The sequence below is a fragment of the Cervus elaphus genome, chromosome 13 (genome assembly GCF_910594005.1).
Source record: "Cervus elaphus chromosome 13, mCerEla1.1, whole genome shotgun sequence".
NCBI classification, from domain to species: Eukaryota; Metazoa; Chordata; class Mammalia; order Artiodactyla; family Cervidae; genus Cervus; species Cervus elaphus.
This window is the reverse complement of record NC_057827.1, coordinates 62,163,746-62,189,666: the sequence shown is the minus strand read 5'-3', so window position 1 is coordinate 62,189,666 and position 25,921 is coordinate 62,163,746. Positions and strand designations below refer to the sequence as shown.

The 25,921-nt window shown below is 51.2% G+C and overlaps 1 protein-coding gene across 4 annotated transcripts in view; it reads left to right on the top strand.

Moving 5' to 3' along the window:
• SYNE3 (spectrin repeat containing nuclear envelope family member 3) overlaps positions 1-25,072 on the top strand; it is a 100,183-nt gene extending 75,111 nt beyond the window's left edge. For 2 of the 4 annotated variants that reach the window (XM_043921244.1, XM_043921241.1), the window contains 7 exons: positions 477-638; positions 807-979; positions 1,415-1,547; positions 3,615-3,776; positions 8,264-8,413; positions 9,813-9,851; positions 22,607-25,072. In XM_043921244.1, the coding sequence (XP_043777179.1) occupies positions 477-638; positions 807-979; positions 1,415-1,547; positions 3,615-3,776; positions 8,264-8,413; positions 9,813-9,851; positions 22,607-22,807 (1,020 nt within the window). In that variant the 3' untranslated portion in view covers positions 22,808-25,072. Of the gene's footprint in view, positions 1-476; positions 639-806; positions 980-1,414; positions 1,548-3,614; positions 3,777-8,208; positions 8,414-9,812; positions 9,852-22,606 lie in introns of those variants that run through there. The other 2 variants (XM_043921242.1, XM_043921243.1) reach the window with 2 other exon arrangements.
• Positions 25,073-25,921: the final 849 nt, after the last annotated feature.

Sequence of the window (25,921 nt, the reverse complement as noted above, 5' to 3'; positions counted from 1 at the left end):
AATAAAGTAAGTGCTTCTAGATGGCCAAAGACATAGGAGGCGGTCAGAATATACCCCAGTCTATTCAGCTGCAAAGTGAAGTCCACGCCTGTTGTGTTACATGCAGGGGTGAAACGGTTGTGCCACACAGATGCCTGTGTTCAGCTTTAGTAGGCGCTGACTGACAGTCCTCCCAAGTGGTTGTACCAGTTTACACCCCACACTGGTGGTGGATGAGAGCATCCATTGCCCGCACCCTCACCCAGACTTGGTACTTCCCATAAAAGCAGAACAGGCTTAGAGGCACTTTAAACCAGACTTGGTCTTTCCAGAGTCAGTTCCTTGCGCTGTGCAGAAGAGAAGATCAACCTCTCGTGTTCCTCGCTGGCTGGGGAGTCCTGGGGTCCATTTTACTCCGAGGCTCCAGCAGGGCTGAGGGTCCTGCAGGGTAGGGTAGCCGAGGGTTTCAGCCTGGCTCCCCCGGGGCTGTTCCACAGGACCTCCTGGAAGGACGCCAGCAGAGCCTGAGGGAACATTGCACCTTCAACCACGAGCTGCTGAAGCTGCGGCAGTGGATCTCTGTGATTACACAGAAGCTGGAGGCCCACTGTGGGGACACGGCCCCATGGGATGCCCAGTCCCGGGAGGCTGAGGTTGAGGTAAGATGAATCTCCCCACAGAGATGCTTATTCTCTCCCTTGCATCCCAAAGGCAGGTTTGTGGGCGGAGGGTGGTAAATGGTGCTCTCATACTAGGGAGCAGACACCCCACAACCCCAGGACTTAACTTTGTGTGTGTGTGTGTGTGTGTGTATGTGTGTCCTTTAGAGGCTGCTGGCTGAATTCCCGGAGAAGGAAGCCCAGTTGCCCGTGATGGAAGCACTCGGCCGGCTGGTGATGGAGGCGTCTTCTCTGGAGGGGGCTGCTGTGGTCCAGGGGGAGCTGGAGGAGCTGACCGAGTCATGGAAGGCCTTGAGGCAGCTGGAGGAGAGCCTGCTGAGGTGAGAGGGCCTTCTGGATTGGAGCCTGGTCTCAGACAACCCTCCTTCCCAGCAGGGAGAGCTCAGTCATGTTCCTAGAACAGATGGCTGGGGTTCTGCTGTGTGCCAGGCATGGTGCCAGGCGCCTCCGGGCATCCCCAGACAATTCTAAGTAGAGTCGGTAAGAGCAGGGAAATGTCCCAGCTTAGCCTCCAGCCCCTCCTGGCTTGGGCCTCATCTGCATTGGTAGATATATACACCTTGATGACGGTAACATGAGTCTCAAGCAAGGAACTGGAAATACAGGTGCCCTGGGGAGCTTCTGACCAACCCAAAGGACAGGCACGGGCTTGTGAGGACCAGAAGTCACCTCCCTCCCCAGTTCTGTTACTTTTCCCATGATCCGGCACATCCCCATCTCATCATTACGTTGACTGGGCTGATTTGACTTCTCAGCCTGATCAGAAACCAGCAGCTGCAGAGGACGACGGAAGTGGATTCAGGGAAGAAAATGATTTTCACCAACAACATCCCAAAGACTGGATTTCTCATCCTCCCCACAGATCTTACTTCCCGGCATCGCCGTCAGGTAAGTCCATCTCATGGGCTTCTGAGGAGGGCCCAGATCCGAGTCAGTTGATGGTGGGAAGGTGTCACCAGCAAAGCCCCCTCCCCACCTGGGGCCACATGCTCAGCTCAGGACTGGGCCCTGTCCTGTCTCAGGTGCCACTGGGCAGAGAGACGCTGGGACCCCAGACCCAGGGGTCTGCACTGAGGAAGGTCCTGGGCATCTCTCGGGCAGGCAGGCCCTCATCCTCAGAAAATCCGACTGCTTCCCTTGCAGGGAAGAGAGTGTCAGGGTGTGAAGCTTCCTAGCGGTACTAGACTGCAAACTAAAAGTACACAAGATAGGTATTTTTGGTGCCCTCGTGGTTCAGATGGTTAACAATCTGCCTGCAATGCAGAGGACCTGAGTTTGATCCCTAGGTTGGAAAGACTCCCTGGAGAAGGGAATGGCAACCTGCTCTAATATTCTTGCCTGGAGAATCCCATGGACAGAGGAGCCTGGCGGGCTCCAGTCCATGGCGTCGCAAAGAATTGGACACGACTGAACGACTAACACACAACACACACAAACTACATTTTGTAAAAAGAATGAACCTCACTATATCAAATCATCCATCCCTCTCCTTGACAGGCTTAAAAAAGCAGAAACACAATGAGATGAAATTCATTCCTTGTTCTTCAAAGACAGCACACGAATTAATTCATTCTTCTATTCCTTCTTTCATTTCCCCATCCAGAAAGCTCTTACTGAGTCTTTCTGTGTTCTGAGAACTGTGCTTGGAGCTGGGACACAGCTGTAAATAAAACAGAGATCCTTCCAACCCTCAGAGAATGTAGCATCCAACACAGCTTTTCAGATTGTCATGTGCATCTGGATTATACCAAACTGCAGATTCAGATTCAGTAGATCAGGACTGGGACCCCTCACCCTGCATTTCTACAAGCTCCTAGACGATGCTAAGCCTGCTAGGCCTTGGAGCACATTTTGAGGAGCAGGGAAGCAGGAGCCGCAAGGCAATAGAATAAGGGTTTATAGAACATGTGTTCAAGGAGGCAGGAGACCCAGAGGCCATGGCAGCCTACTGCAGAGTGAAGGACCTGGGGTAGCGAAGCCCTCCCTGGAGAGATAAAAATGAGATGTCCAGGGCTCCTCACGGCTGAGTGGCAGTCAAGGAGAGGCAGAACGGAGTGTGTTCCATGCAGAGGAGACCGTGCATGAAAGACCCGAGGGAGACAGCTCTAATGCCAGGGGCTAGATGTCTGTGGGCCCCAGCTCACACCTTGGGGCAGGCAGCATGAGCCACAGAGCCAGGCAGGGCCGGAATCTGAGGCTCTCCAGCCGCATGGAGTGTGAGAAGCCACTCATGGCGTGGCTGAGTGGACTTGCGTTTTATGTATTTATTGTTTTTATTTTTGTTTATTTTTTAATCGTTGGCTTCACTGGGTCTTTGCTGCAGTGCATGGGCTCTTCATTGCCATGCGCGGGCTTTCTCTAGTTGTGGTAAGCGGGGCCAACTCTTCGCTTCAGTGCGCGGGTCTCACACTGGGGCGGCTTCTCTTGTTGCAGAGCAGAGGCTCCAGGCCATGTGGGCTCAGTAGTTGCAGCTCGCGGGCTCTAGAGCCGAGGCTCTAGTAGTTGCGGCTCATGGCTTAGTTGCCCTGTGGCATATGGGATCTTAGTTCCCAGAGTAGCGATCGGACCTGGGTCCCTGAATCGACAGGTGGATTCTTAACCACTGGACCGCCAGGGAAGTCCCTGGACTTGCATCTTAGACAGATCTCTCTGGCCACCTAACCTGGAGAGGGACAAAAGTGGCAGAAGGTGATCACATTGTAGACATCCTGATAAGGGATGATGCTGGTGGCCTTCCGGAGACCAAAGAGGTGACAGTGAGGAGTGTTCTTGGCCCCTAATTATGTCTACATTGAGTAGAGATGCTTTCCTCATCCCCTCGCCCCCCAGGTGCCTCTTATCTCCCTCTGGGCATCCTCATCCCCCACCTCTGCTCACGTGGAATCCCCAGGACACGTGGCCAGTGGGCTGTTTTCAGAAACTCTGATGCTCTGACCGCGCTGTGGCTTCCTGCAGGCAGGTCTGCTCCGGGAGGAAGGAGGCAGCCTGGAGGGTCACTCCCAGTCCCTGAGGAACTTTGAGCACTGGTTGCAGGAGGAAAATTCCAAGCTGGTTAGAATCATCGCCATGAAAACTGCCACTGCTGAGGACTTGAGGACCAGAGAAACAAAGCTACAGGTTTGTGCCCAAGGAACAGCCCCTTTTATCAGAGGATTTGGCCCCCCAAAGATGTGTTTGCTGCCAGAGAGTTCTCAAAAAAAAAAAAAAAATAGGCACATACCTAGCTTATGAGCTGTTATGGCTTATGTATAAATAATAGTTTTTTAAAAAGATGTATTTATTTATTTATGGCTGTGCGTGGGCCTTCTCCATTTACAGCGAGTGAGGGCTCCTCTCTAGGTGCCATGCACAGGCTTCTCATTGCGGTGGTTTCTCTTGTGGAGTGTGGGCTCTAGGTGTGCGGGCTTCAGTAGTTGCAGCACTCGAGCTCAGTACTTATGGCTCATGGGCTTAGTCGCTCCGTACCATGTGGAATCTTCCCAGACCAGAGATCGAACCTGTGTCCCCTGCATTGGCAGGCAGTTTCTTATCCACCATACCACCAGGGAAGTCCTAAATAGTTTTAAAATTTTTTGGCTTCCAGTATTATGGGAGAACGATTTATCCATCCATTTAAGCCTCCTGCTGTATTCCCCAACTTGGAAAATACCACCACTAATCACGACTCTTAATCAGTTAACTCTTGCTATGTAACAAGCCATTCCAACAGTTTGTAGCTTAAAAGAACAGCTGTTTATTTAACTCATGATTCTGAGGATTGGCAGTTTACTCTGAGGTCCGCTGGGCAATGCTTCTGATCTTGGCTGGGCTCCCTGATTTATAGACCAGCAGGATGGCTGTACTTCTGGAGGTTGGTGGGCTAGTCTAGATGAGCTTGGGATGGACCACACATCTCTTATCCTCCTATGGATAGGTTGGACTTTCCAGAGCAGGGGCAGGTCTCAGAGAGTGAGTGGGAACATGCAGGCCTTTTTAGGCCAAGGCTAGGGACTGGCACATCACTTCTCCTGTGTTCTGTTAGACAAAGAAAGTCACAGTGCCAGCTCAGATTCCAGGGGAGAGAAAACAGATTCCACTTCTTGATGGGAAGTATTGCAAGACCATATTGCAAAGGGCACGGATGTGGCAAGAGGGTAGAAAGACAGTCCTTCTGCCACAAATCTCTTTCTTTCACTCCCACATCAAATTAGTCACCAGGTCCTTCTTGATTCCACCTCTTGGGTATTTGTTGTTTCTGTTTCCCCTCACTACCACTGTCTTCATCTAGACATGTATCATTTTTGACCTTGACCTTGACAATAGCCTCCAAACTGGCCTCCCTCCTTTCTTTTGCGTTCCCATCTCAGTAATGACTCGTTCTATGGCCAGAGTGACCCTTCGGAATCCTAAATATGACCTTGTCGTCCCAGTAATGAAAACTTTTCAGGATAGAGTTCAACTTCCCAAGTTTATCACCCACAGCCTTTCTCAATCAAGGCCAAACCTACCTCTCTTTTCCCCGATTTTTTCTGAGGTTTACCTTGATACCTTAGAGTTTGGATTTATTTTTATTTTTCTTGCTTGAGATTCAAGCAAGATTCTGGATTCTTGAATCTGTGGCCTGGGATCTTTCTGGAAAATTCTCCAACATTATCTCTCAAAATATGGCCTCTGCCTTGTTCCCTGTTCCCTCACCCTCTGAGATGCCTTTTAAACATACGCTCGCTCTTCTTACTATGTGTTACACTGTCTCTTGTGTACTTTTTCATCCTTTTGCTTTTTCATATTATTTTCTGAATACTTTTTTCTAACTTATCTTCCACTTTACTAATTCTCTCTTGAGTTGTATCTCATTTGCTATTTCACATGGTTATTAAGTTCTTGGCTTTTAATATTTCATTTGTCAGTCCTAGACATTCTCCTTGGTGCTTTTTAAAATCTGCTTTGCCACTTTTCACAGCTTCTGGGGTCCTTGCTGAAATTTTTCAGTTTGTCCTTTCATTCTTTCAACACCAGTAAACATAGTTGTTTCAGAGAGTGTGTCTAATAATTTCAGTATCTCAAGTCAAGACTGTTTCTGTTGTGTACTGTCTCTGCCTCCTCCTCATGAATTCATTAATTCTGTTTGTGTTTGGCTGCACTGGGTCTTTGTTGCTGTTCCTGGACTTTCTCTAGTTATGGTGAGTAGGGGCTACTCTTCGCTGTGGTGTGAGGGCTTCTCCTTGAGGTGGTTTCTCTAGTTGCAGGACAAGGCTCTAAGCACATGGGCCTCAGTAGCTGCAGCACGTGGGTTCAGTAGGTGAATCACATGGGCCCTAGAGCTCGGGCTCAGTAGTTGTGTCTTATGGGCTTAGTTGGTCCAAGGCATGTGGGATCTTCCTGGACCAGGGATGGAACCTACTTCCCCTGCATTGGCAGGCGTATTCTTAACCACTGGACCTCCAGGGAAGTCCCAGCTTCTGCCTCTTCTTAAAGTCTTATATCTGTGTGTGACTGCTCCGATTGTGTGCTGGATAGTGTGTTTGACAAATAGATGCGAGAATAATTTGAGATTAAGAATAATCTTTCCTTCAAAGGGGATTTTGTTTGCAACAGCCAGGCCAGTGCGGGCTTTTATCAGTCTAGAACCACTGAATCCAATTTCAAGACTTGAAGCTCCTTGGACTTCTGAGATGACTTGGCATTGGCCTGCAAATCCAAATAAGGTGTGGGTTTACTTCCTATTCACCATTAGGGGCCTCTGCTAAAGACAGCGGTTTCTCAGAGTCTCCACTTCAGTAGGGCACAGACTTTGACCTCTGTCTCCTGAATCCTGCAAGGCTGCCAGAAGCATAGGTCTGTTTCACAACTATTTTTTCCAGATTAGCAAATATACTAAGTGCAAGAGGAGCACTGGGCTTACGTCTCTGCATCTTAACCTTTCGCGTGTCTTGCCTCACTCTTTTTGTTGCTGTTGTTGTTAACACTTTGATGCCTTCAGCTCAGTTCAGTCGCTCAGTCGTGTCTGACTCTTTGCGACCCCATGGACTGCAGCACGCCAGGCCTCCCTGTCCACTGATGCCTTAAGAATGTTTTTAATATTTTGTCCTCAGTGGGAGCTTTGGTCCCAACTACCTCGTCCTCCCAGTCTACCTCCTACTTCATGCTCAGCCACTCCTCTCATCCCCTGCCACCACCACCCAGCCCCAGGCACATCAGAGATGACTTGCAGTCCCCGGGTTAAGCTTCTTTGTTCTTGTAGAGTCCCCACTCCCAAGGGCTCTGAGAAGCTAGGCTGTGTGCTAGCTTCTCAGCTATGGGATGGGACAGATTCTGGACCCCAAGCCAGAATTTAAACTCAGGCTCTTGGACTTAGGACCCAGATCGTATCCTCACATGGCACTCCCTCCCAGGAGTCCTGAGGATAAAAGATGCCATCCCGGGGGAACACAGTACTGTATTCTGATAGAAAAATCTGCCCAGTCCCAACCTCACTCTGCCAGGAGTAAAAATGCCAATAGAAAGACATATTCAACAACAGTAGCTTTTAAAAAAAAATAAACAATTTTAATTTTATATTGGGGTATAGCTGATGGACGATGTTGTGATAGATTCAGGCGTACAGTGAAGAGACTCACCAATACATACACGTGTATCCATTCTCCCTGAAACTCCCCTCCCATCCAGCCTGCCACATAACACTGAGCAGGGTTCCGTGTGCTCTATAGCGGGCCCTTGTCGGTCACCCAATTTCAATATAGCGGTGTGTGTATGTCCACCCCAGACTCCCTAATTATCCCTTCCCCTCATCCTTCCCCCAGCACCAAGTTTTGTTCTTTGTCTGTGAGTCTCTCTCTGTTTTGTAAGTTCATTTGTATCATTTCTTTTTTTTAGACTCCACATATAAGGGAAGTCATATGATATTTCTCCTTCTCTGTCTGACCTTCTTCACTAAGTATGTCCATCTCTGTGTCCATCCATGTTGCTACAAATGACATTATTTCATACTTTTCAATGACTGAATAATATTACATTGTATGTATGTACCACATCATCTTTGTCCTTTCCTCTGTCGATGAACAATGGTAGCTTTTATAAGGATGATAGCTCTTATGTCAAGGCCTCTGGAGAACTTGGTTCTAGAATGCCAGAGGGCTTCCCTGGTGGCTCTGTGGGTAAAGAATCTGCCTGCAATGCGGGAGATTTGGGTTCGATTCCTGGGCTGGGAAGGTCCCCTGGAGAAGGGAATAGCTACCCACTTCAGTATTCTGGCCTGGAGAATTCCATGGACAGAGGAGCTGGGTGGGCTTCGGTCCATGGAGCTGCAGAGTCGGACATGACTGAGTGGCTTTCACTTTCCCTAGTCATACATAGTATAAATCTATGTCATGTGTATAATAGAATGCCAGAGCTAGAAGTGACCATGGAGGTCAGCATGGCAGCTCCTCTTTCAGGCAGAAGTCCATTCTGCAACGTTGCAGAGAGCAATTCCTGGCCTTGGCTTCCCTTTGCACAATAAGATTTCTCTCTTCATGTGTTCTGTTGGCTGCCCCCGCAAATGGAATTTGATTGGCTCCTCCTTACCAACCAGGTGGGGCCTCCTCAGCCATTTGGAAGGTGCACGTGACCCTGTCTTTTCCCTCCAGGAGCTGGAGGCTCGAATACCAGAAGGTCAGCATCTCTTCGAGAACCTCCTTCATCTCAGGCCAGCCCGCAGGTCATCGGACGAGCTAGAGGATCTGCGCTACCGGTGGATGCTCTACAAGTCCAAGCTCAAGGACTCCAGCCACCTGCTGGTAGGTGCTAAGGCTGCACAGGTCCCAGGCCCTGGGGAGACATAGCTCAATCTGCAGCCACTCCACCCCATACCTCGACAGACCAGACCGAGGGGACCACTCAGGGAGAGGCAATGGAGACGCATAGGTCCTAGGCACTTGACTTGCAATGTGTCATTTGGCCATTCTGCACCCAGTGAGGCTGAGTTCCAAGAACGACAGCTTTGCTCTGCCAACCTGAAACCTCTATGGGCATCATCCCAATTCAGTGCTCACAGCAGCCGTCCGCCAGAGTAATTGCATCTCCAATTTACAGAAGGGGGGCGAGACACTGTGAGGAGTTAAAAACTCACCCGAGTTCACCCGGATGGATAGCCAGGGGCAGAGCCAGCATCAAACACGCCTTGATGGAGGCACAACAGAGGGAAGCTGGAGTGGGGGCTCGGACCCCTGGGATCGAGGCCGCCTCCTTCACTAACCTGCTTGTGACATTGAGGAAGCAGCTTCCCCTGGGGGACCCCGTGCATGCTGTCACTTCAGTCGTGTCCGACTCTTTGCGACCCCATGGACTGTAGCCCGCCAGGCTCCTCTGTCCATGGGATTCTCCAGGCAAGGATACTGGAGTGGGTTGCTGTGCCCGCCTCCAGGGGATCTTCCCGAGCCAGGGATCGAACCCACGTCTCTTACATCTCCTGCATTGTCAGGTGGGTTCTTTACCGCTAGTGCCACCTGAGAAGCCCCCTAGGGGCCCACCGTCTCACACAAAACAATAACAGCTAGACTAGTAATGAGTGAGTGAGTGAGTGAAGTCGCTCAGTCGTGTCCGACTCTTTGCGACCCCATGGACTGTAGCCTACCAGGCTCCTCAGTCCATGGGATTTTCCAGGCAAGAATACTGGAGTGGGCTGCCATTTCCTTCTCCAAGACTAGTAATAGCCTTTACTAAATGCTATATCCTCATTACAGCCCTATAAAGGAGGTACTGTTATTATCCCCTGAGAACTGATAGGGAAACTGAGGCATGGAGATTCGTCCAGGGAAAGGGTGGGTGAGATGGTCACCAAGGGCCCCGAGGACCCGCAGACCCTGGACTCCAAGCTTTGGGGCTCCAGCTCTGCCGGCCCTGAAAGCAGCCGCATTGGCCACTAGGTGTCAGCCCAGCCGCAGGCAGGTCGGTGCGCCCGTGGCCTTGGCCCAGGCCTTCCCAGACAGGATCCCACCTGGGCCCCAAGTGCGTTAAAAAGCTCATTAAATTGAATCACCTGCTGGTTCAGCCTGTCCAGATGACCAGAAGTTTTAAAGAAACACTCCCCTGACAAAATGAATATTCCATTACAGGCTCTGCTGGGATTTAAGTTTCACTCACTTAACTTCTTTTTTTTTTCCTTTCCCCTTTTCCTCTCCTTCCCTAAAATAACAGACGCAGAGTCCTCCAGGGGAGCCGACTGGATTCCGTAAGGTACCGTGTCTGCCGTCTGCTCCACACCGGCTAGAGGGCAGGGCGTCTGGAGGGTTGGTGGGCCTGGGATGCTGGGGCAGGACCCCTGGGCTTTCTGGAAGGTTCCTTGAGGAATGTTCCTGGGGACTCGGCTCTGGGCTGCCCTGCTAGCCCTGGGGGTCCTTGTTCTGCAGGATGCACAGCGCGTACTCAGCTCAGACAGGACACGGGGGTGTGAGCAAGGACACGGTTAGTGATTATGCTGTGACAACAGGCGTAAATCGGAGGGTCCAGGGAGACCTGGACCACTCCAGGCCATTGGACCTCATGGCCAGCTGAGTAGTAGACTGGGGTTCATGGGGCCCGAAAGAGGAAGGGGGGCTGTGCCAGTCATGTTCAACCAGCCGGTGTCTCCACTGCCAGCCTCTGAGAAGTGCTCAGAGCCCCTTCCTGGGGGCTTGCCGGCCAGAGCCATGGCAGTAAGAGCCGTACTTACAGGAATAATGAGGAATAATGATCGTTACTGTAAATGTACGTGTTGACCATCCACTCTGTGCCAGGACCTGTACCAGATCGTGCCTAGGGCGTTTCACGTCACCGTCCCCCAGACATCCAACAGGCATCATTACCGCCATGCTAGGCATGAAGGAAGCAAGGAAGGACAAGACTGCAGTGACGTGTTTGGTGGAGGCACATGGCTCCTGAGCGGTCTCTGCCTCAGGCTCTGAGCCCACTCTTGCCCTTCCACACGGTGCCTTGGAGAAGGCATCCCTGGGCCTGGCGGCTCTCCCCACTTGTGGAATGGTCCAGTGTACATTGGCGTCCCCGCTGCCACCTCTTCCGAGAGCAGGCTTGCTTTGGAGGGGTTCCAGTTTGAACTTGTATTTGAGTGCTTTTGGATGCACTGGGTCTTGGTTGCTGTGTGCGGGCTTTCTCTAGTTGCAGTGGGTGGGGGTGCTCTTGAGTTGCGGTGTGTGGGCTTCTCATTGCAGTGGCGTCTCTTGTTCCAGAGCATGGACTCTAGGCTCCTGGGCTTCAGGAGTCACAGAGCGTAGGCTCCATAGTTGCACGGGCTTAGTTGCTCTGCAGCATATGGGATCTTCCCAGATGAGGAATGGAACCCATGTCCCCTGCACTGGCAGGCAGGTTCTTATCCCGCGGACCACCAGGGAAGTCCTCTGAGAACAAGCTTGTTGTCCTGCCAAGCACTGGCTCATGACGACATAAGCCTCTGGCGTGCTCTGCTCCCAAGAGCCCCGGTGCCTCGAGATCTCTCGGGCCGTGGAGTCTGTGTCCCCAGGGGCTCTGCCCACCCAGAGGTCTTGGTCTCCAGCTGGTGTTCATGTCTCCATCTGCAGGATAGTGTGTGTACCCAGGACAGGATGTGCTCTGGGCCTGGTGGGCAAGTCGCTTTGACTCTGGGGACTTTCTTTCCCCATCTGTAAAATGAAACTATCAACGCTGACTTTATTGACTTCATGAACGAATTTTGAAGATCATGTGAGCTGCTGTTCCTTCTTGAGAGGAGAGCCTGAAGCCCCGGTTGCCCCTAATTTAGAAGAGCAAAGCGCTTCTCGTGAAGGAGGAGAGTGCATCAAGAAGGCTGGGTCACCACACAGCCCAGCCTGTGACTCCTGGTGGCGCCTGAGGGCCCGGGGCCACGTGTCCAGGCTGCCTCCAGCTCCTGCCCGTTAAGCCCCACTCTGGTTGGGAGCCCCCATCTGAGTAGCTCCCAGGCCAGAGTTCAGGGGGAGTCCTTTCTGGGCCCCCTGGTGTTTTTGAGTGGAAGGGTTGTTTGGCTGGCTGACACCCGCCCTCCAGGGTAGGCTCCCGTCCCTGGCAGCCTGTCCAGCTTCATACGGAGTGCTCACGGCTCTGTTCACTGCCTGTCTCCTCAGTCACTGATTCACTTCACAGATGTTTACTGAGCTCTGACTTTGTACCAAGCACTGTTGCAAGTACCTGGGATAGATTCCCAGAGCAAAGGCCTGCCGGGGTAGACTGTGCATACCAGCGGGATGGGCAGGGTGGAGGGGGGAATGGGAGAAAGGCGCTCCCCACAGCTGGTGTTGCCCAGCACAATAGCACGTTTCTGGCCAAGGAACGTCCGAGCATAGCAGTGGCTTGCGGTCTTTACAGCTACAGGTGTGTCTGTTTTTTTTTAATAATTTTATTTATTTATTTTTGGCTGTCCTAGGTCTTCATTGCTGTGCAGACTACTCTCTAGTTGCTGTGTGCAGGCTTCTCATTGCAGGGGCTTTTCTTGTTGCTAAGTACAGACTCTAGGGCGCACGGGCTTCAGTAGTTGGGGCTCGTGGGCTGTAGATCACAGGCGCAGTAGTTGTGGTACATGGGCTTAGTTGCCCAGTGGCGCGTGGGATCTTCCCTGTTCAGGGATCGAACCTGTGTATCCTGCCTTGGCAAGCGGATTCTTTATCACTGGGCCACCAGGGAAGCCGCAGATGCAGGGTTGATCTTATCTATGGCTGGCAGATGTTGGACTCCATTTTGTGGGATATGCAAAGCAGGCCGGCTCTAAATGGCCCCCAAATCTGCTTATTCAGCTACATTTAAAATCAAACGGATGTGTGAAAGTTTTGAGTTTGGTGCTGGCTGGCTTTTGAGCTCTTGGGTCTCAGCTCCCTGTGAAGAAGCAAGCAACCCCAGAGGCCATTATTCAGAGGCCATCTGGGGCCCCTTTATATCACAGCTTGTTTAAGCACAGATTTCTGGGTTCTACCCCAGAGTTTCTGATGTGTTAGGTCTGGGGTGACCCGAGGATCTGCATTTCCAGCAAGGTCCCATGTGATGCTCTTGCTGCAGCCCTAGGGACCAAACTTGGAGAATCGTTGCTTTATGCTCTTGATTTGCACCCAGGATCCACCATTAGTGTGTGCTACCCTTTGCAAGGCTCTTAACCATGGTTTTCCAATGAATGAAATGCGGGTCCTCAGAGCTAAGAGTTCTTATAAACCAGCAGTTTCTGAATTGCTTTATAAATGAGGACCTGGATGCTAGCAGACAATGTCCTGCTTCTCTTTCAGACGGAAGACAGCTAATGCCACTTCTGGGAGTGGAGATGGGGGTGGGGGTGGAATCCTCCCCTTGGTGTGGTTCTCACGTTGTTTGCTGGAGGGGGGGGTATGCACACATGTGCAGGTGTGCACAGACGCACGCAGGTCTGACAGGTAGAAACTAGACACTGTCTTCTGGGCTTGTAATCTTGCCAACTTAAAAACATTTAGTATGTTATTTTTAGTCCAAAGGGAAGGGGGGAAAAAAAACCCTGCTCCAAAGCTAATTATTTATGAGCCGTTGGCCCTCCACACTTTTTTTTTCTCTCCGCGCCCCAAGCCACTGAAAGCTCCAGCTACGTCAGTGGCTTCAGCCTGCTTGTTTATATAAACAGAATAATTAAGATTTATTAAACTTGCAGCTGCCTACACACTTGCCAGCTCCGTGCCACCGGATATGTCTGCCTGCAGCTTTCAGACGCATGAAAGGTCAATTGCTTTTTGAGTTGCAATTGGGCTGTGAGTCAACTGAATTCCTGCCTTGGTGCAGGGGAGCGGTCCTACCTGAGTCAGCCTTCGAGTTGAGGAGTGGATTCACCAATGTTTGCGTTTACTGGGGTGAACTAGGCCGGATCACAGGCCCCTGTGCAGGCGTGGAGAGCAGATGCCACTATGCATCCCGTGCCGTGGGCTCTGGGAGGTGGGTCCAGATGGGGAGAAACTGGAAATCGACATTTTATTCATTTGGCCATATTGCACAGGTTTTAAGACTCATAGTTCTTCACGTTTTCACATCTTTGGAGTTGCCGTTGTTAGTTGCTCAGTCATGTCTGACTCTCTGTGACCACGTGGACTGTAGCCTGCCAGGCTCCTCTGTCCATGGAATTTTCCGGTCAAGAATACTGGAGTGGGTTGCCATGCCCTTCTCCAGGGGATCTTCCTGACCCAGGGATCGAACTGGGTCTTCCGCATTGCAGGTGGGTTCTTTACCGTCTGAGCCACCAGGGAAGCCTTTGCTATTATGGTCGGTGAAGGATTGGAATTTGCTTCCGTCTGCCACCCAGAACACTCTCCACGTAAGGTTTCTTTAAATTAAAATCTCTGCTTGAGGGTTGGATTTTGGAGGTTTTTTTTGGCTGCGCCATGCAGCATGTGGAATCTCAGTTCCCCAACCAGAGATGGAAGCCCCGCCCCCTGCAATGGCAGTGGGAGTCTTAACCACTGGACCACCAGGGACGTCCCGCGGGTTCTGTTCTCTTTGTTTTCCTTTGGACCACACCGGCTGTGCCAATTTAGATGACCCAGCTCTGGGAGCTCTGGCCTCCGGTTCAAGTTCTCAGGGCAGAGTTTTGTTTCCCGCCCTCTCCGGGTGCCAAGATAAGACCTGGGATTTCCTCGTTTCCCATTTCAGCGTGGGGAAGATTAGCCCTGAAGGTGCAGCTCTGCGGTGCCCCCGCCTTATGTGGGGTCTCCAATCAGATGCTCCATCTTCACTGTTGGGTTTTTTCCTCCTTAGTGGTGTATAAAATAATAGTGCTCCTCACAATGAGCCTGGTAGAGCAGATGGAATATTGTAATACCGAATCTAGGAAAGCAAGCACTAGGGTTTTCCATGTTAGGCAATAACTTTCTCTCACAGTCGCTGCAGTGTTTTTTTTGTTTAAATATATTTATTTATGCTGGAGAAGACTCTTGAGAGTCCCTTAGACAGCAAGGAGATCAAACCAGTCCATCCTAAAGGAAGTCAACCCTGAATATTCATTGGAAGGACAGATGCTGAAGCTGAAGCTCCAATACTTTAGCCACCTGATGTGAAGAGCTGACTCATTAGAAAAGACCTTGATGCTGGGAAAGATTGAAGGCAGGCGGGACGAGACGGGGATAACAGAGGATGAGATGGCATCACTGAGACAATGGACATGAGTTTGAGCAAGCTCCGGGAGATGGTGAAGGACAGGGAAGCCTGGCGTGCTGCGGTCCATGGAGTCACAAAGAGTTGGACATGACATAGTGACTGAACAGCAGCAATTTATTTATGTCTCTCTTGGGTGTCAGTTGCAGCACACAGGCTTCTCTCTAGTTGAAGTGCTCAAGCTCAGTCGCTGGGGTGCACAGGCTTATTAGTTGCCCCATGGCATGTGGGATCTTAGTTTCCTGACCAGGGATTGAACCCAGATCCCCTGCATTAGAAGGTGGATTCTTAACCATTGGACCACCAGGGAAGTCCCTGTTATGATGTTTTAAAAATCATCATTATCGGGACTTCCCTTGTGGTCCAGTGGCTAAGACTCTGCACTCCCAGTGCAGGGGGCCCAGGTTTGATCCCTGGTCAGGAAACTAGATTCCCCATACTGCAACTAAGATCTGATGTGGCCAAAAAAAAAAATCATCATTATTAACTGGAGTTCATAGTTGACATTAGGGTGCACTTTTTGTGTGGCATGTCCTATGGGTTTTGACAAGTGCATAGTGACATTGCAGACCAGTGTCACTGCCTTACCCTTCTCCCCAGCGCTTCCTCTTTACCCCTCTGCCCTCCCCCAGAGCCCCTAGCAACCGCTGATCTTGTTACTTCTTTCATTCAGCAATAGGCACTTGAGTTTCCTCTGTGTCTTCTTGCGGCTAATATTTCATTTCCTTTTACCACTGAATAACATCCCTCTGTGGGGATGTACCATTCACAGTCTGTTATAGCCTTTTCCCCTCAGTCCAGGATCCGGTCTAGGATCACACATTACACTCAGTCATCACACTTCTTTAGTTTCCTCTCCTGGGACCAGTCCTTGGTTTTTCTTGACCTTGACCTTCTTGAGTACAGGCCAGATATTTTATAGAATGTCCCTCAGGTTTTGGGTTTCTGGGGTGTTTCCTTGTTGTGAATTTCTGGAAAGACTGTTCTAGAAGTGATGCTGTGTTCCTGGTGCATCTTATTGGGAGAGTGCGATTTCGATACACTTCCCCCAGGAGTGGAGATGCTGACTCGGATCACGTGACTCAGGTGGTAGCTGCAGGGATTTCTCACCTGTGAAGCTGCTGTCATTTCTTTTGTAATGAGTCCTAACTGCCCAGCGACCCTGGAAATACAGCACCTCTTTCTTACATGGTCGCATCCTCTAGCTTCCCCAGGGCCTCTTTCCCTCCCATGACTCACTCTTTCCCTGACGGTTCCTTCCCGCCAGCTTTGGTCCCCGACTCTAGGCCTCTCACACTCTCTGATCCGTTTCTTGTCCAGATCTCTCCTTCCCAGCTTTAGTCCCAAGGCCCAGACCCGAAGGGAATCAACTTGGGAGACTGCTCGGACTCAGCCTGTCTGAGCTGACCTCACTGTGTCCCCTGTGTCCAGCCAACCCCAGTCTCCATGTAAGCAAAGCATCCTGACTGCACAGTCTTCCAAGCTGGATGCCTCTGGGTCACCCAGGACCATCACTGACTTTAGTTCTGTCCTAGACTCAGGAGAGCCTGGTCATGCGTGGATGTCAGATGAGGAAAGATGAGGGAAGGAAAGGCAGGGAAGGGAGCCTTGTGTCCATATATCTCCTGCTGAATGGGGCTCTATTTTTGTTTGAGTAATGACAAGAGCACCCCTCGCTCCAATTGTTTCATCCAGAGGTTCTTCTCCTCGATGAACCAAACTGCCTCCAGAAGGCCAGCTCAGATGGTCTCACCACCATCTGGTCAAAAACCAAGCCATGCGTGTGAACTCAGTTCCTCAGTCATGTCCGACCCTTTGCAACCCCATGGACTATAGCCTGCCAGGCTCCTTTGTCGATGTCCATGGGATTTTCCTAGGCGAGAATACTAGAGTGGGTTGCTGTTTCCACCTCCAGGGGATCGTCCTGACCCACCCAAATCTCCTGCATCTCCTTCATCGGCAGGCAGATTCTGTGTCCCAGCACCTCCTGAGACTCCCCAAAACCAAGCCAGGAGGCTGGAATAACACAGTTCTGTGGCCTGACCATCACATGCAGAGCTGCCTCCGAGGAGGAAACAATGTTAACTCAGCCCCACCCAGCCTCTACCATTCTGTCCCTGGGTGGGAGCTCTCCACAGCCTCTGAGCCCTCCTGGGAAGTGAGTTTGGGCTCTAACTCAGTGCTTCCGCACCAAGAACTTAGTGAAGAAGATATTCAAAGTGTGTGGGCGGAGCCCAGCCTGGGGTCTGTGATGCCCTAAGACTCCCTGGAGCTTCAGGGAGATGCCCCTTCTGGGTTCTAGAGGAAACCCAGGGAGGGGAAGCCAGCCAGCTTGTGGCTCCGCATCAGTGAAAGGGACCTTGAGGGACTGAGCTCATTGCTAAGTGAGAGTTAGTGATGGTCACTGGTGGGTCCCATCTGGAATTGCCAGAGAAAAGCTGGCCCCTGCCTGTCACCTTGAGCTCTTGGCACTGGTCTGGAGGCATCTTTGAGCTGGAGAATGAGGCCCAACCAGCTCCCGGGAAAGACCCTGAAAGCCCAAGTGATGATGCCACATGACTTTCATACTCAGGGCCCCAGGTCAGGGTGAAACCAGCTTTAGTCGAGGCCCAGGGGGACTTTGGTCATTGTTGCTGGTATTTTAAAAATTCATTCATTCATGCATTTCTGTCTTTGCTGGATCTTTATTGCTTTGCGTGGGTTTTCTCTAGCTGTGACAGGCAGGGGCTCCTGCTCATTGTGGTGCACGGGCTTCTCACGGCAGCAGCTTCTCTTGTTGTGGAGCACAGGCTCTAGAGCGCCGGCTCAGTAGTCGTGGTACACAGGCTTAGCTGCTCCACAGCATGTTGGATCTCCCTGGATCAGGGGTCAAACCTGTGTTCCCTGCATTGGCAGGCAGGCACCTAACCATTGGACCACCAGGGGAGTCCTTGCTGCTGTTTCTTATGAGAAGTGCCATGTAGGGTGGTAGAAGGAGCCGTGCTGACGGTTTGAGCCTGTCCCTGTGGCCTTGGGCTGCTTATTTCCTGTGGACTCAGTTTCTTCCTCTGAGAAATGGGCACAGGGTACCTCCAGAGCTGGCAGCAGCTCAGGAAACCCGCGCGCGTGGAGGTGAGCTGAACGTGGGGCTGGAGCATGCTTGGTGTTGTTCATTAACGTGTGGAGTCCAGATGTTCTGGGGGAGCCATCGGGATGGTGCGGACAGTTCACAGACAGGTCAGTGGGTGTGAGCCTGGTCACATCACGGCATCAAGGGAGGAGCAGACCATCAGATGCCCAGGAAGGGAAAGAACCTTTTATTTCATTAATCGAGCAGATGTTTACCGAACATTGCTGCAGATATAGCAATGGATCAAACTAGTGTAGACCCTGCCTCCAGGGAGTGAAGGGGAACACAGACTTTGAAATCAGTAACCCAAAGGAAAGGTGTTGGCCCATGAGAATATGTAAAAGGACTTTATTTTTTTGGTTAAGAGGCAGGGAAGTTCCCTCTGAGGAAGTGACTCACAAATTGAGATAAGAATAATCAGTAGGAGTGAACTAGATGCATTGGAGAAAGAAAGGAAATGGGTCTTCCAGGGGAAAGTGTAAGCTTTGCAAAGGCCCTGTGGTCAGAGGATGTGAGGGCCTTTAAGGGGCCAGGAGGGGGTGTTTAGGGAGAGCAGTATTTTTCTCTCTGATGGGGCCAAGGAGGCTGACAATATCTGGTCCTTGGAACCTGGGTGCAGGGGAAGCTTAGGGGGCTTGTAGAAGCCACCCGTCTGCCCTGGGTCCCATCAGTTGGAGGTGGAAAGGAATGAGTATTTGCCGAGCACCAACTATGCATATGAGCGTCACCTGTGCTGCCTCATTTATCCTTGTGATTCTGGTAGGCAGATGTCAGGCTCCCTTTGCCTCAGTAGAAGAAGCCTCTGAGGCTCAGAGAGGCTGAGTGACTTGTCCTAGGCCACACAACTAGGAAGTGACAGGGCCAGGCTTAGAACCCAGGACTCCAAATCATTTCTTTTCCCCACATCCTTTTTCATCAATGGCAGAAAATTCAATCACCCTTACTGTGATAAATTCTTCCTGCCAGGATTCCTCAAAACTCTAGAGCCCCAGGCTCATGGGAAGTATTGAAGGACTCAAGCATTTAATCACCCTCTGTAATATGACCTGTTCTCCCCCCCTGCCAAACCACATGCTGACGACCCTCTACTTCCACACCCCAAGCCGTGGGGAATGTCCTGAGGAAGCCCCTTCTCTCGTTGTTCCGTTGCTCAGTTGTGTCCAACTCTTTGTGACCCCCTGGATTGCAGCATGCCAGGCTTCCCTGCCCTTCACCTTCTCCTGGAGTTTGCTCAAACTCACGCCCATTGAATCGGTGATGTCACCCAACCATCTCCTGCTCTGTCTTCAATCTTTCTCCTCCTGCCTTCAATCTTCTCCAGCATCAGGGTCTTTTCCAATGAGTTGGCTCGTCGCATCAGGTGACCACAGTATTAGAGCTTCAGCATCAGTCTGTCCAGTGAATATTCAGGGTTGATTTCCTTTATTTGTTTTTGGCTGCATCGGGTCTTAGTTGCAGCATGCAGGGTCCTTTGCTGCAGCACATGGGCTTCTCTCTAGTCATGGCACATGGGCTCCAGAGCACGCAGACTCAGTCGTTGCAGCTCATGGGCTCAGTTGCATGTGAGATCCTAGTTCCCTGACCAGGGATTGAACCACATCCTGCTGCATTAGAAGGTAGATTCTTAACCACTGGCCCTCCAGGGAAGTTTCAGCCCCTTTCTCTCTGTGGATAGTTGTAACTGCACAGAATACACGTAGTCCTTTCTGTGGGGAAACTCAGGCACAGAGAAGCTCCCAGATCTGAGAAGAGCTGAGATGGTCAATTTCTTTGTTGGCTTCTTAGACAGTAGTTCATGCCTATTTATGTGTGTGTCTGTGTGTAACTGTGTCTGTGTGTGTGCACGCACATATGTGTTTTCTAAGCATGTGATAATACTATTAAAATGTGCCTTCTATTTTAAAGGGGATTTTAGAATCCAGGTCCCTCCAAGTGAAGATGTGAGGTCTAAGTGAATAGACACATGGCAGGCGGCAGGAGTCCTTGAAAAAGACCACTCCTTGTCAACTCTTGTAAATGCAAGAGAACTTTGGACCTTCAAAGACATTTGCCCCAGATGATTGTGGCCAAGGCACAACCCTCACTTACATAAGCAAGGTAGTAGCTCTGAGCAGGGAGAGGCAAACAGAAACAGGACCCTTAGACACAGATCTCCACTGACTGCCAAGTCACTTCAGTCGGGTCTGACTCTTTGTGACCCCCTGGACTGTAGCCCGCCAGGATCCTCTCTGTCCATGGGATTCGCCAGGCAAGAATGCTGGATTGGGTTGCCATTTCCTTCTCCAGGGAATCTTCCCGACCCAGGGATCAAACCCATGTCTCTTACATCTTGTGTATTGGCAGGTGGGTTCTTTAGCACTAGTGCCACATGGGAAGTCCACCTCTGCTGGGGAGACCATTAGTTAGAGGTTTTCAATTGTAGTGTGAACCTAGGTTAGGGTGTACCTACATCTCACCATCTTTCGCTCTCCTGGGTGGGTCAGAGATTCGGAGTCGGGCAAAGTCAGCATGAAATGTCAAGCAGTCAAGTTAGAGTACCCACAGACTGAGGCATCAGTAGGTGAACCCCATGGTGGGGTCAAGAGGCCTTGGCAGCCAGATCTGACCCTGCTGGTCAGGGTCAGACTATGGGAAAGTCTGTCTCCTCTGTGGCCATCATTCAGCTGTTTAAACGACTTACTACACACACACATGCACACACTCCTGAGTCACTGCTGAGATAAACCCAGCCGGAGTGCTTCTCCGTTGTGTGGGTTAGGAAGTCTGTTTTTTCTGTTTTTTTTTTTCTTTTTTTACAAAATCAGTGTCTGGGATCTTTGGTGAGTGAGAACACCCGAAGTTGGAGGCATAGGGTCAAGTGTTATCAACCTGGAGGAGATAGCTGGGGCAGGAGTATGGGTGAGACCGTCCAGGCATGAGGGAGAGAGGCGGAAGTGCTCAGGTCAGAACATCCCAGGAACACCTGTGTATTTCCTATTACCATCATGCCCACCACACCACCACCATCACCATCACTGCCATCATCCTTACCAGCATCATCACCACCATCACTGCCATCATCCTCACCAGCATCATCACCATCAGTATCATCCTCCTCAGCATCACTGATACATCAGCACACACACCGTCATCAGCCTCACTGTCATCACCATCAGTATCATCCCCCTCACTGTTACCAACACGGTCATCCTCATCCTCGTGGCCATCATCAGTATCATCATCATCATCACTTGACTTGATACCCTGGAAAATGACTCCTTGGTTCCTCACGGAGCTAGTAGATATATTCTAGAATAATAGTACTAGTCATAAGATCATATATACTTTTTAATTGGTGTATAAATGTACTTTGCTTTGAGTCCTCACCAAAACCTGGAAAACAGAGGTAGGTGTTTTGTCCCCATTTTGCAGAGAAGGAAACTGAGGCTCAGAGAAGTTATTGACTTGCCCAAAAGCACATAGTGATTGTGGGACAGTCTGCACTGGAGCCTAGATGGCCAAGTTCCTGAGAGCTGGCGCCTGCCCTGCACCATGCTGTCCCTTGATGGTGGGGCCTTCACTTTATTGAGTGGCCAGCTCTTGGCCCTGCACTCCCATGAAGCTGCAACTCAGCCAGTCCCTCAAGAATTTGGGTAATATCCTTTGGCTGCTTTCATGGATATTGCCGCAAAGAAACCCATTAGGTATTTGGACATGTGAGGTTGTTGATGATGAAGTTGGTGATGAGGAACAAGGAGAGGGAGGAAAAGAAGAAAGGGAGAGGGAGAGGAAGAGATGAAGAAAGTGATGATGGAGAACACAATGATGAACCTGGTGGCAACAATGGTGATGGTGATGGTCATGGTAGTGATGGTGATCATAATGATGATTATGGTGGTGATGGTGGTGACCATGACTTAGATAGTGGCAATAATTTTTATTTTCTTTTATTGTTATTTTTTCAAACCCTTGTGTTAAGAGGGTTTGAAACACAAACCCTTAACACAAACCCTTGTGTTAAGACTTCCCCCCCCTTGAATGTGTCTTCTGTAACAGATGAGGGGACAGCCTCCTTTCACCAGCACCTCCTTTTTCCTGGGAAGAGGGAGGCTCTGCATTGGGGTGCATGGTGAGCCCAAAGGACCACTGGCTATCCAAGGCCAGGTGGGGCCCTGCAGGGCTGTTGTATGGTCTTGCCTGGAAGGGATTCTGACATAGAGGTCTTTAGTCATAACCTCACAGATGGTAGCTTCACCCCATTGGCCAAACTCATACACCAAACAAGATGACTACAGTAATGATGCATAATAATAATGGCAGCAGCTTTGAGCCCCTCCTATGTGCCAGGCTCTGTTTCACTGAATCCTCACAACACTGTCAGGTAGGTACCATTATTCCACCTATTTATAGATGAGAAATCTGAAGTTTAGTGAGGTTGAGTGACCTTCTTCAGATTCACACCCAGGATTCTTATAAACCAGGCAAAGATTTATGTGACAACGGACAAAACCTGTAACTGTTTCATCCTCTTCCCCTCTTGCCTTGAGTGGTTTGAGAAAACTAGAGATCTTTGTTTCTGGGAGAATGGACGTTAGCCCCGCTTCACAGATGGGAAAACCGAGGCTGGGTGCAGTTGGAGAGTCAGCCCGGAGCCAGTGTGGCTCCTCACGTCGCCCGCGGGCCTTCCCCTTCCCTCCCCTCCCGTGCCGGCCCCGAGCCCCCAGCCCCGAGCCCACTCACGTCTTCCACTTTGGTTTTGCAGACCGCGCGGTGGCGAGGGCTCGGCCCCCTGTGCCGGAAGGTGTGCTGCGTGGCGCTCCCCCTGCAGCTGCTGCTGCTGCTCTGGCTGCTGCTGCTCTTCCTGCTCCCGGTCGGGGAGGAGAACCGCAGCTGCTTCCTGGCCAACAACTTTGCCCGCTCCTTCACGCTCATGCTCCGCTACGACGGCCCCCCGCCCACCTAGCCCCCCTCCCCGCCACCGGGGGCGCTTGGGGGACGCTCCTCTCCAAACTTCCAGCAGCCCCAGCCTCCTCTGGAGGATGCTGGGGGACCTGGAAGCAGAGGCAGGCCAGAGCCCGCTGGGCTGCATCCCTGTAAATACTCTATCGATGTTCCCAGAACAAAATTACTTTTTTATACAGTATTGTCTCAGTCTATTTATACTAAATGTGTACTATGTGTGACTTAGGGGATAATGCATAGCCATCTTTTTTTATATGCTCAGTATGTATCATTTCACATATGACCTCTATTTGTCATTGGGAAAATTCCCAGCAGTGTTTTTGTCCAGTGGGATCTTGTAGCATTTTGGCCTTGGTCTGCAGTCAGCCCTGGAAAGCAGGGACAAGAACATGTCGCTTGTATGGCCATCTCCTATCCAGAAACCAAGCCCCACGTCCAGATGTTCGTGAAGAGGACTCTGAGCCGTTGACACAGAAGAACGGCCCTGGCCCTCACTCAGAGCCCAGGGACTCTTGGTCCAGGCACAGTCAGAGCATCCGTGCTTATCTAGACTTCAGAGTGACTGCAGACTAGATGCTGTGGGTGAGAAGCAGAAAAGGGGCTGATTCCGGGCTGGCCCAGGAGCAGCAGTGAAAAGTGGCAAGTGACTGAGTGAAATTAATGGAGGAAAGAATTCCAAAGAGCAGACCCAGAGCTAAGAGAGCACAGCAGAAGGGGGACCTCGGGGAGCTCCAGTAGCCCAGACCAGTGAGGAAGGCTCATGGTCTGAGTCTTCAGGGAATGGTTAGGCCATGCTGCCCATGTTCTCTGCTCTGCTCCGGGAGAAAATGAAGGAGAAGGAGCTCATTGTTAAGATTCCCACGCAGAAGGGTAAGCACACTGTGTGTAGCGCCCAGGTGCCTGACAGTGCTGGAAAGATGTGTTACCTCTGTCGCACTGAGGCTGAGCTTTTCATCATCTACGGCTCCGGCTGAAGGGACAGAGGGAAGCATCTGACCCACCAGGGACCAGAGATCAGGGGTCCAAGACGGACAGGAGGGGTCATCTGCAGGGCTCAGCCAGCCTGAAGGGTTCTCTTCTCCTCCCAGAAGGGACTTTGGAGAGAGCTGGGTCCTTTGGGCCATGAATGTCCCACACACATGCCCACAAGGGACACAGGGTCCAGATGCCCCAAACCAGGCCCTCTCTGTGAGGGCTTGGCAATCGGGCCCATGAGCTACCTGGGCCTTGAGGCTGGAAATATTGAATTGGCCAAAAAGTTCATTTGGGTTGTTTGTAACATCTGATGGAAAAACCTGAACGAACTTTTGGGCCACCCAATACATCCCTTCCTCCCCAGGGAGTTCTGGAACGGTTCCTAAGTGTTTCATCACTGGATCCTATTTTCCCCAAATCAACACTAAAGTTTCCTTTTTAAAAATGCTTAGGGCCCACTCTTTATACCGATTGATTCTGTCTGTTGAGCTACGCATAGGAGACCAAGAGGGGATTCCTCAGGCCTTTGAAATCAGTGTCACAGACCCAGAAAGGCCTTTAAACAGAGGGGAAGCTGAAGATCCTGGAGAGCCCAGGCTCCCAGCACTGTGCCCCCCACCCCCACACTGCCCTCTGGGCCTCGCAGGCCCAGCCTGCTCAGGGCTCTCGGCGCAGTGACCCAGGCCTCCCTGTAACTGGGAAGAGCTGGACACTCACAGGGCAGGAAAACAGGGTCACAGAGAGGAACCCTCCAGGCTGACTTAGAACGCACATTTTCCTCGAGATGTTTAGAAACCAAGCCACAAGGCCATTCTCCACGGGACAATCTGGGGCTGCATGAACCAAGACCTCAGGCCCAGGCGGCTGAGCCCAGATCCTCACTGGGTTGTGTCGTTCCGGCCTGAGAAGGTCAGCACTGTGGCGGGACCTTCGAACATCTCCACGCAGACGGAGGCCCAGAGAGGGGAGGTAACTTACCCAGAGCTACACAGCGGCGGCGGCTAAGGCCAGAGCCGATCCTGGTCACTGCTGCCTCTGGGTGGTGCCCGGCTCACTGTGGCCCCCCATCAAATCTGTAACTTCAAAAAGGCTCAAGTGACATGAATTCAGCTGGGTCACGTGTCCTACGTGTCAAGGAGGGAGAAACTGTAATGTGTGGGCTGGCGGGAGGGAATGAACTTATATTTTTAAAAACTTTGATACCATAGAGCTTGTTTGCATAACTTTTTTTTAAAAAAAGAATTGATATTTTCATTACTTTCATATAAAGACAGTTGTGATATGACATAACCATTGTGAACTGGTGCTTCTCAAGTGTCATCTCTTTTGCTTAAAAGTAGGTGCAGATAATTATGAATTTTATGACGTTCTAGCTTCCTGAGGACCAACCTCGAAGCGCTTTCACGTGCTTTTTGAGAAGGGTGTCGCGGTGGGACCTTCGTGCATTTATTTTTTTCTGTCCCCCAGAGTGTGAGAGGTGGTGGGACCTTCGTGCATTTATTTTTTTCTGTCCCCCAGAGTGTGAGAGGTGGTAAGATGTGTCAAGTTCACTGCCCAGCCCAGTGGTGTGTGTCTGTGTGTCTGTGTGTGTGAGCACACACGTGCAATGTGTGTAAGAGACAGAGACAGGGAGAGAGGGAGAAAGGGGGGAGAGAGGGAGAGAGAGACAAAGTGATGGGGCCGGGGGTGGGGAGAGAGACGAGGAAGATGAAGAAGAAGGGGGGAGAGGGAAGGGGAGGGGAAGGAAGACAGAAACACAGGGGAGCCTGATCAAAGCTGCCGTTACCCTCCTTAGCTGTCTCTTGATCCCCTGATGCGGGACTCCCTGCCCCCAGGGTGGCCTGGTCTGGGCCACGCGGGTGGGGTGGGGAGGGGAGAGGTCCCTGCCTGCTCTGTGAGTTCATGGCTTCCTTTGAGGGTCTATTATCTGCGTGTCCCACTAGGGGCAACACAGTGACCTCCAGCAGGGCTCTCACATCCCTGGCCTAGTCAGGATTGTGCCCTAAGTCCTTCTCTCGTGGGAACTCAGCTACTGGAGTTGGGGCTCCCCCTGTTCCTCTCACTCCAATAGGATTGTCACCGGTCTGGGTCAGCAACAGGGGAGAGGTGATGAGGCTGTGAGCGGTGGGCGCAGGTTCAG